This window comes from Chelonoidis abingdonii, chromosome 19, assembly GCF_003597395.2.
Source record: "Chelonoidis abingdonii isolate Lonesome George chromosome 19, CheloAbing_2.0, whole genome shotgun sequence".
Lineage (NCBI taxonomy): Eukaryota > Metazoa > Chordata > Testudines > Testudinidae > Chelonoidis > Chelonoidis abingdonii.
Window position 1 is genome coordinate 43121519 of NC_133787.1, and position 11218 is coordinate 43132736.

The window sequence follows — 11218 nt, forward strand, 5'->3', positions numbered from 1 at the left end:
TCCCCAGAACAGCAAAAACCTCAAGCAACTGCAGGTGATTGTAGCAACAGTAAAGAGCAGGCTTCTACAGGGACAAATTTGGTGAGTCTTAAAGAGGCATCAACTTGAAAGTCACATCTAGCTGAACATTTTGTACCCACTGTAGCTACACATAACACCCTCAATTACTGCAACAGGACCTAATGAGTTTTTAAGACGTTTCAGTCTGGGCTTTGACAGCAGTATAGTCACTCACCCTTCCTTGCCAAAAAGACTCAAACATCAAGGCCCTGATGCTGCAAGGACTGACTTGCTTATGCATCTGTCCAACGTTCCAGGCTGAGCAGCCTTACTGATTTCAGCGGGACTCCTCAGAGCAGAACATTCCACATGTTGAGTCAGTGCGGGGTCAGGATCCCCCCAGCTATCTAGCCTTGGTCCAATGCTACACACTGTCTTTATCTGTGATACTTATACAGCCTCCATCATTGTAGTATCTGAGCACCTTCCAGGCTTCAGGGTATTTAGTTTCACAAACACCTCTGTGAGGCAGGGCAGTGGAATCCCCTTTGTACAGAAGGGGACTGAGAACCAAAGTGACTGGCACAAGTTCATACAGGAAGTCTATGGTGGAGTGAGTCTCCCAGTCCAGGGGCTATGACAATAGCTTGGGCCCATGCATACACTCTCAGTGATCTGGAAGAACTAAATACAATCATTGCTGATGAAGTTTATGGATGACAAAAAGATTGGCGGAGGGTAAACAAAAAGGACAGACCAGTTCTACAGTACTATCTGGATCCCTCGGGAATCTAGGCTTATTTGAACAACATGCATTTTAATACAGCCCGAGGCAAGGTCAAACTTCTAGGAACAAGAATGTAGGTGACGTACAGAATGTGGGACTGTATCTAGAAAGCAGAGACTCTGAAGAGGACTGAAGAGTCATGGTGAAAACCAACTGAACAGAAAATTCCAGGGCAATTCAGTGGCCAAGAGAGCTAACACAACACAGATGTATAAGCAGAAAATATCCAATAGAGGGAGGTTTAATAACACACTGCATACAGCAGCAGTAAGACTATTATTAGACTCATGTAGACTATCCTGACAAATTCAAAAGGGCTCAGAAATGAGCTGCAAGAACGATCTGAGGTCTGGAAAAAACTGCCTTACAGCGAATCTTAAGAAGTTCAATTTCGCTTATCCAAGAGATTCATAGATTCTAGGACTGGAAGGGACCTCGAGAGGTCGAGTCCAGTCCCCTGCCCTCATGGCCAAATACAGTCTAGACCATCCCTGATAGACATTTATCTAACCTACTCTTAAATATCTCCAGAGATGGAGATTCCACAGCCTCCCTAGGCAGTTTATTCCAGTGTCCAACCACCTTGACAGTTAGGAACTTTCTCCTAGTGTCCAACCTAAACCTCCCTTGCTGCAGTTTAAGCCCATTGCTTCTTGTTCTATCCTTAGAGGCTAAGGTGAACAAGTTTTCTCCCACCTTCTTATGACACCCTTTTAGCAGTTTTCAGGTGTCTCTCATGTCCCCTCTCATTCTTCTCTTTTCCAAACTAAAGAAACCCAATTCTTTCAACCTTCCTTCATAGGTCAGATGGTTAAGAGGTGACTTGATCTTGGTGTGTAAATACCTACATGCAGAGAACATTCCTGATACTATAGGCCTCTTTAACCTGGCAGAGAGTGGTATAAAACACCCAGTGGTTGGAAGTCAAAGCTAGACCAACTCGGACTAGAGAGAAGGCACAAATTAACAGCGAGTGGGATTAACCAATGGATATGATGGAGTCTTCATCATTTGATGTCTTTCCAGCAAGACTGATGTTTTTCTAAATCACATACTCTCACTCAACCAGAACTGTCCCTGTCCCAGGAATCACGGGGGGATAAATTCTTTGGCCTGCATTATGCAGCTAGTCAGATGAAATAATCATAATGGTCCCTTGTGTCCCTGAAATCTAACTTTAACATAAAAAAAATCCAGACACAGCATTTAAAAGGAGCTTTCCCAGAAACAGGATTTTAATTTATTGAGAAATGTAAATAAACTAATTTGACAGTGTCCCTTAATTTTGGATTAGGCTCTTCAGATACAAGAGTGATAGATGCGTGGAAACCAATTATGAGAACTGTTTGGAGAGTTGCAAACAACAAAGTATTCGGGAGCCTGAGTGTTTGCTGCAACAAGCATTTAACCCTTCTCAAAGCTTTCTCAACAGTTTGCACCGATCATGGGTGTCACATCCTGCCAAAATGGTTATTTTCTTACCTTTAGCTGAGATATTTGCTTGTTCCATCATGTGTCACTGTGAGGGCTGACTTCCAGGAGCAAGCACTGCCTCTCTGGGCCTTGTCAGATGCACTTCATCCTGTGTTGTCGTTTAGTTCTTCCTTTGCTGTTGGTGCTGATCATCTTCTCTTCTTCCTCTGTTCTTACTGCTATCCCTTTTTACTCCTTTAACAGCCCCATGCACTGTGATGTTTGCCCTTCAAACGTTATTCCTGCTGCTCCACAGTGCATTAGGGGATTAGGCTTTGCTACCGATCAGGACTAGCCCAGGGGAATGGCTGTAGGAACCCGATATGCAGCGCAGAAGGCTTTGAATATAGACACTGATCATAAGCCATGTTTACTAAGAGGCTCTTGCCACTTACTTATCCTAGCGTTGTCAGCCTCCAGATCACTTTGTACAAGAGGGAGCCTGCATCCAAATGCCCAAAGGAGCATGGGTGCCATAGAGAAGCAAGAAGTCGCAAACGCAGAAGGAAAAACTATTGGTTTATATATAGATATAGATATATAGATATATACTGTGTTTACATAGTCAACAAGTTAAATGCAATATTCATAAGAGCATTAACAATAAAAATACAATCTGTGTGTAGCCAAGTACAGACTTAAAATGGTAAAACAGGAAAGGATCTCACCAAAAGTACAAATATACAGTACAAATTGATTTATTTAAAACAGTTACAAAAAAAGCACAACAAAATAGAGATTATCCTTAGAATTATTAATGCTTTGTTAAAGATCAGGTAGGAAGAGAGGGACTGGGACAAGGTTGGAGGGGAGCACCTGACTATTTCTAAGGCTTTAGATACAATGCAGTTGGTTACATGTCAATACAGCCATTACATAACTGGGGATTATAGTTGAGGGTTGAGTACTTATCTACAAGACCACCTAGCTGTGGGTCAGCCCGGCCCATTTTCCCAGCGTGGCACTTCCCTACTTCTTGAGACCCCGAAGCCATTTGTATGCAACAGTCCTTCCCCTGACTAAGGTGCTATGCAAGTGGAGAGAACCTAGGATGTCCACTGTCTGTCTGGAGGGGTCTAGCATGCCTGGGAAGGATGCTAGGGGCTAGCCATGCAGGCCTCACCCCTCAAAGCACACAAATATAAATGCAGCGGATGGGTCTCTACCATGAGCACATTCATGGCACCAAGACCACACCCTGGTTCAGACTCCCTGTACAGAATGCGCATTCAGAGCCATTTTAGCAGCTTCCTCTGCACAATTTCAGGCCCAAGAACAGCCCAAAAGACAGAGTGGTTGTGAGTTTGACACTAGGGAAAGGCACATGCGCTGCTGCAGGCAGGAACTGGTGTTCAGGCTGCTTGAGCTGCTGTGGTTAACAAACAGAACATTTGCTAAGTTATAGGGATTTTTACTTCTTTTCAGGGGAAAGAAGGGTATGAAATGGAACAAACACTTAATGTGAAAAGTGCATTTTACTAGTGCCCCTGCTAGGAAGGGCTGGCAGAGCTCCCCCTGCAGCACTCCTCCTTTCTAGCCAGGGCTTCATCTGCATAGTCTGGGAGTAACAGGAGCTCTACCACTCAGACCTAGTCCCCTGTTCCTGGGGAAACAGCATACACCCTAGCTGCCGGCCTGGCCTCTGCTGGGCGGCTGTCCCCTGGAATGTTTCAGGAGATGGAACAGATGGCTGCAGATCCCCATTATTGCATATTATAGAATCTTCCCAAAGCCCCACTGTGAGCCTGGCAGGGAAGATGTGCCTGAAGACCCCAGCGCCCTGGCCAGACCACCTACACTGGGTGAGGCTGAGACCAGCAGCTCTCCTTCCCTCTGTAGTGTAACAGCAGAAACACCTTATTGCTCTGGTAAGTCTATCCCTACTCTTGCCAACACAGAAGCCCCTGCGGACAGCTCATTCTGGACCCTCTTTCAGATCCTCCCTTCTTGCAAACCAGAGAACCCCAGCAGGCTCTTTCTTGGGCTCCCACACAGTCACTCCTCTCAGCTTCTCCCACACTTACTACCTCCAGACTTTCCTGAGACCAGCTGACACACAAACTACCACTACTACAGCATCCCATAACCAGCTAGGGGAGATTCTGCTGACTGTTGGGGGACCTGGCAGCTTCTGTGCTCCATTTCTGTTACCTGCCTCTGCGGCAGGGGTCCAGTGTTCTACATCCTTCATTCGGTACTACCCTTTGGATGTAGTCTGGGTGCTGCTGGAAGGGCCCAGAATAGAAGAGTGACAGCTGGAACTTACTTGCTGAACTGCGGGATTGTTCAGAGGGAGAGAAGAGGAAAAGCACTGAGAAAGGTCACACTCCTGCTGGCTTCCTCCATTGAGCTGATATCAGCACTGCTGACCATAGATATGCAAACAGGCAGCAGGACAGACTGGTAGACAGGTGGAGAAAGGTGACAGAGCAAACTGTGGGGAGCACAGAAGTTACACTTTAGTCTAGCTGTAGATGGCTTGGAAGGCATCCGCACCTACCCTTTTAGCTGGCTGAGAAAGTACAGTGAAGGGGGCAGGCACAGTAACATCCCCCACTATGAAGCAGACTCTTCAAAAACCCCTTTCTAAGAGTGACAAAGAGTCTCCTGTATTTAGTGAGGCACATGGCGGGGGGGGGGGGGGGGGGTCTGCACCATTCAGCTGCTCAAGTAATCTCCCTCCATGCACACAACCAGCCCCCTTACATTTCTACTCCAAGATGCATGTGTACCTGCCATAACCGTCTCCTCACCTATCAACCCACTACAGAAAACGACCCCTTGGCTCCTTTGCCCTGTGCCTACATCCAGCGTGCAGGCTACTCAGGACAAGCCAGTGTAACAACCAAGATCTTCATGCGGGACAGTCAAGCAAGAAGCAAGTAGGTGAAACAGCAGGGAAAAAGCGTGATGAGAGGCCATGCACCTAGAGCTTGGCCAATCCATTTAAAGCCAAAATGTGCTGTGCAAACATCTCTCTGCTGCTGCAACCAAGGAAGGCCAAAGTTTCCCAGGAAGAAACTGTCATTTTGGTTTTAGTCTTTCAAATTTACTAACGGGACTAACTAAAAATTGCTTATTGCAGAGGAAACTGCAGATCATGCATCCAGAGCCCAGAGAAAAGTGAAGGCAGCTAGAATCTCTGCTCTGGAAGAGACCTGGTGAGGCTACATTGCCACAGGTCCAGGCACCTTCCTGACATCAGAGCAATCCACGAGCAAGACAGGGAAAGTACCTGTTTGCCTTGGAGGGAGAGACAAGAGACATTTCAACGGTGGCGACAGGATAAACTGCCAAGAGTGTTCTGGGGATCCTGGCACTAGAGAGACAGGTAGATGTGCCAGGTGAAGGAACATTCTGGGGACTCTCTAAGCTTCTTAATGCCTAAAACACAGTGTTCCCACATAGTGCACATACACCAGTGCCAACTTGGTTAGGAGGCACGTCAAGGGGAATGTGGACAAACACTGATCTGTTAGGAGTCACAACTACTGCAAGCTGAACAGAATAAAGGTTGTGGAGGAAGATAAAAGGTGCAGAGATTGTTCACCAGCTGGAGGCATTGATACCCAAGCTACTCAGAGAGATGGAATAAAAATAGCGCCCAACAGCCAAGCACTCCAGGGAGCAGTGTTTGGGAAGACGGAAACTGAGGGAAAAAAACAAGAGAAAGAGAAAGCAAGAAGATGTGAAATAGAACTGGAGTGAGACACCATCAGGAACCCAGCTCGAAGCTTGAGGTGCATGCACTCCTCAAAGATACTAACACCTCTACGCAGGCATGTTCTGAATACAAAAACTGTTGACTGTAATACAAGGAGGAATACTTAAAAGTCAGGATATGCCAAAGTGAAGGTTCTCTCATTCTCACCACCTGGTTGGCCTATTCTGGATTTCTTCTTGTGCGGTCAGAGGTGACTTGATACTAAGAATGTCCAGAGTGAGCAAGTTAGTGTGAATATAAGTACTTTCACTTGGACGGAGTGTTATTACCATAATAATCTATTACACTGTTCTACACGTCATTGTTTAAGAAAAAGACTCATCTCTCAATTTCACTGTGTAGTTCTGCAGTGGAACTCCACAGCGAAGCACCAGAGCATCCAGTGTAAAAGGACACCTACGAAACTGCCCAAAGATACTGCGCGTGTTATTCCATAGTCCTGTGATCAGTAGACTCTGAACTTTGTAGAAATTTTGTACCGTGCCTGCACACACATTTTTCTCGTTTATAGTTGTTATACTTAAATAAATTACCCTGGAAGGAGCAATTAGCCACCTGGAAAGTTTTTGTCTGGAGTAGTTCAGCCAATTTTGATTTATTGATGCACACAAGTGTCAGTCTTTTCACAGTGGAAGAATACATTTTCATCCTCATCTAAAGAGCAACTTAAAAGCATTTTGGCTCAGTTTTCCTCTCAAAAATTCCGCTAGTCTGAATCCAAGAATGGAAAGTTTAAGCCCCAAAGGAGATTTTTTTTAAGAAAGTTATGACCATGTGAAGAAAACTTTAAAATGCAGTCTTCATATCACCTTTATTACAGCAATTACCACTAGGAAATGCTATAATTAGACTTAGCTTTGGTGACAAATAATTACATAGGTATCTGTATAGTGGGGAACCAACTACGACTCATACCCTATTCCAGCTGCTGTAGGCCCTTCCCCAGTTCCCTGTTCAATTACTCCCTACCCATCCTCTAGGACCTTCCTCTCCAATTTCTAATATTCACTGCAGTCTCTTTCTACAGATGCTTTGCTAGAAGAAAGCCCAATAGGATTCAGTGGAGGAGACACATCAAGCAGAGGCCACCAGAGCAGCACCTGCGTCTCCATCCCCACGTCACAAACAGCTCCATTTGTGAAGAAGTTTCCTTTTAAAGTGCATGTGTGAAGAAAGGGGGTGCTGAGAGCAGTGTCCTCTGAATCCCAGTGAGGACTCACCCCTTCCCACCATGAAAAGAGGAATAAGAACTTCAGACATTTTATCTGCTACCTTAAGCTGTGGCTTTTTGGGTCTGCTCTTCTTGACTCCCCCACCCATCCTGAATGCTCAGACTCTGCCCTGCAGGAAACTCGGGCACTAAGACAGATGTGTGAAAGTCCCAACCTCTGGAATGCTTCTAGTCACACGATCACAACCACATCCCCTGTCCTCCATCCTTAGTTAGCCCATTGCTGCTGCTCCCTGAGGACTGGAGCCCTCTAGATTCCTCAGTGATCAACAACTGAACTGGAACAAATCCAGCTCTGCACGGCAAAGAGCAGCTGGGCTGGTGAACCCACCACTCAATCTGTGCAAATTCTCCACCTGAAAAAAGCAAGGCTCACTCATGGGTGACATCCCAGGTCGTGGCCTCAAAGAGATCACTTCCCTGCATTAGAACGCCCTTCGATGGACAGCTTGACCTCCTGTGGAATGAAAGAGGGACGAAGCAGGGATAGATGAGACTCCTCCCCCTGCAAGCTATATCTTTGGAAGCCTGGGCCTGTCCAGCAGTGCTGAGCACTAGGGTCAGGCTGGGAGGACTCTGCACAGGAAATCTGGGCTGCACTGTCCCTTTCTGTCTGATTCTCTCTCTCACTGGCTGTGTCAGATGGCTCTCTGGGTCCCTGACCTGTTCTCTCGGGCCTCTCTCTGGTGGGCACCAGCTGGTCTGCAAGAGGGCAGTTAGCCTGAGAAGCAGAGTTGCCATTCAAGCTCTGTAAACTGATTGATATGCAGACATCGCCCACCTGCAGCCTGTGACAAGGCAGAGCAAAGAGCTGAGCGGTCTGCCCTGGGCTACAGGAGGACCAGCCCTGGCCATACACGAAGAAGGGATGCTCAGGGGGTACGTCAATGCTCACTTTACTCTGCTGCTCCCCAACCACAAAATGCAATGTGACAAACCCAGGCCACTGGCTCTCCTGGATATCCACCACCGTGCTGGAGTCAATCTTCAGGCCCCCGCTAACCTCAGCACTCCGGACAAAGTCCTGGGTCTGCAGGTCTTCCACCTTCTTCAGCTCCCCTGTGGCCAGCTGTATGATGGCTCCTTTCATGAAATGGGAGGGCAGATGTGAGGAGCTGGGGGGATGCAACTGGGTTAAGTCCTTGTCATGTGAGCTTCCACGGGTCTGTGCATCTGGACTCTGTCTCATCAGGACTTCTGAAGCAGAAGACCTGATGGGCTCAGACCCAATACGCACCAAGACTGGCTTGCCATTGGCTACCACCATTCCTTTGGGTAACTGTCTGTGTCTAACCGGTTCCTCAGGGGACATCACATATGGACTCCTGGCCTGGTTTTTCTCAGCTGTTTCCACTGGGTTCCTCAGCAAGCCCCTGGAGTCCCCCTGCTGATCAGGGATATTATGGCAAAGGTTTAAAGGGCTCAGGCCATCCTTTCTCTGGGCTGCCAGAATCGAGTAATCCTGAGAAGCCAACACCCCAACCACTCTCTGCACCTCCAAGTCAGTGTCTGGCGTGCTTCTGTGAGCTGGTACAGAGTCTTCTGTTCTCAGAGTCTGATAACCTGAAAAGAGCTGTCCATCCACCACACACTGCACTGCAGCTCCAGGCTGCGGGCCTTCAGCTTTATTGCTGGCAGAGGCCAAAGCCTCATTGGCCCTCCTCACCACACTATGCTCCAGATGTCTCTGTCCACCATTGGCAGAGGCTACCTCTGAACTCAGTTGACTTTCTTGCAGAGGAGGATCTGGGCTTTGTCCTACAGTGGAGGTCTCATATGCTGAATAACCTGGTGGGAGCCGAGACATCTGGTAATAGACAGGAACTCTACTCTGTGTGATGTCCAGTGGCTGGACTCCAGCATGGTGCTGCATTTGGCCTGAAGGGGAGATGACAGCGGCAGCTTTGCTGAAAGCATGGGAAGGAGAGGTAGTCTGAGAGGAAGGAGTGGCATCTTCTGTAAAAAGAGAGGCATATGGCACAAAACGGGGAACATGAGAGGCGGTGAGGCTGGTAGAAGGTGATAGAAGAGGACTAGGGAGGAAGCTGGGGGGCACAGCATAGGGCACTGTGTAATGTGACCCTATAAACTGAAGAGACGTAGAGGGAATCTGAGCATAGTGGATGGGGGGATATGGAATCCCTGGATGCTGAATCAGGGAAGAGGTTACATTAAAGCTAGGGGGCAGAGGACTCATGTTCACAACTGGGTGGAGGCCAGTGGGAGAGAAGGTGGCTGGAGGCACAGACACTTTGTATAACATGCCATATTGATCCACAGTCAGGCCAGCTACTGCTTGATCACCATCACTGCCAAGGCTGTATCGTAACGGTGCTTGGCTCTGTCCAGTTACCACCACGCTCCTGCACCACTCTGGGGTAGCGCTCACTGGCGTGTGATTGGTAGAGCAGCTGGCTACCCTCCCCACATCCTCACTGGTGACAGGAAGGTCTCGTTTCTTTGGGGGAAGGCATTCCTGGCTTCTCTCATGAGCAGGTTTCATATTGCTTTGTGGTGTCCCAGGAGAACTAAATGGCACTGCTTCCTCATTTGGGCATCAGCAGGGGCTGCTCCGCGCTGGCTTTGAACTCCCCAGCACTGCTGGCTCCCACAGCCTCATCTGCAGAAGAACAAAGAGAGAAGTGAGAAGTCACTGCGAATGTAAAACTAAGGCAGAGTGGCCAGGGAGTCTCCTCTTGACAGGCCACAAACCAGAAGTGAAAGAGGAGGAGAAAGCAGAGTGGGAACACTGGCTGGGACAAGCAAGTCTGGAGAAGACTATAACACAAGGGGTGATCCAGGAACGGGAAGAAACACCCCCTCCACCCTAAGAATTATGCTGGAAAAAGAAAAAGGCCCTACCCCGAACAGACAGCCCGCGGGGGGGGGGCGAGGGAGGAGGAGGAGGCGCCCCCCCCACAGACTGGGGCGGGGGAGAAAAGGCTCATTCGCCGGGTCCGGGAGGCGCGTGGGGGGGGGACAAGGACAAGAGGGACCCGCCCCCCACCGGAGCCCCACTCACGCCGTTAACTCACCCGCCATCTCCCGGCTCCTCGGCCCCGACCCCCATCGGTCCCGGCGCCGCCCGCAGCCGCCTCCGGGGCCCGGCCCGGCCCCTCCCGGAGTGCGGCGCGCGGCGATGACGCAAAACCTACCGCGCGGCGGAACTTCCTCACCCAGGCCGCACGGCGCGTCACCCTGGCTCGGCGTGCGGCGCGCGAGGATGATGTCAGCGCGTGCGTTTCCGTACAGTCGGGTCGGGGGCTGTCACCATAGCGACCTGCTCGCGGGACCCCGCTCCGCCCCCCCCATCCAGCGCCCAGCCTGCCTTGCCCCAGCCCCTGAGTAGCCCCTCCCCCCGCCATGCGCCCCCAAAGCGCCTAGCGGTCACATCCCTCCTGCTGGCACCGTGTCAGTATCTGAGCGCTGCAGCCCCGTTGGTCCCAGCACATCTGAGAGACAAGGTGGGCGCGGTCATCTCTCTGACTGGCCCAGCGCCTGTTGGCAAGAGCCTGGAACAGGCACTCGTACAAGGCCAAGCAGATCACTACTTGTGCTAAACTAAGGGGGCTCTTGCCACTGCTGCAGTCATAGAACAAAACGGGGGGTGTAATGAGCTATAAATCCCAGCTCCTCATTAACACCATGATTTTTAGTGTACAGAAAAGTTACAGCTATAAACCCTCGGGCTTCAAGGTTTAAGCCATTCGCTAATTATTAAGGGTAAACCAACACTTCAGTTGAGATATTTGCTTGCTTTGGAGTTTCTTGCACTTTTCTCTGAAGCAGCTGCTGCTGCCACTGTTAGACACAGGATACTAGACTAGATGGACTCATACTTCTGATCCCCTTTGCCAATTCCTATGTTCCCAAACTAAAAGCAGGGAGGTGTCTCTCAAACAGTTATTTGCTTCCATCTCTTTCCCTGGTACTATTCTCAACATCATCCCTGGAGGAGACTCTCTTCAGCAAGTATAACGGTTAATGTGACAGAGCAAATATT

The 11218-nt window shown here is 49.0% G+C and overlaps 1 protein-coding gene across 1 annotated transcript; it reads right to left on the reverse strand.

The window, feature by feature from the left end:
- Positions 1-2762: 2762 nt before the first annotated feature.
- On the reverse strand, positions 2763-10337 carry ATXN1L (ataxin 1 like). Its single transcript, XM_032804061.2, has 2 exons — positions 10251-10337; positions 2763-9835 (listed from the first exon to the last, which is right to left on the reverse strand). Exon 2 carries the CDS (start codon positions 9716-9718, stop codon positions 7628-7630), a length of 2091 nt encoding a protein of 696 aa, XP_032659952.1. The 5' UTR covers positions 9719-9835; positions 10251-10337; the 3' UTR covers positions 2763-7627.
- Between the last annotated feature and the right edge of the window lie 881 nt (positions 10338-11218).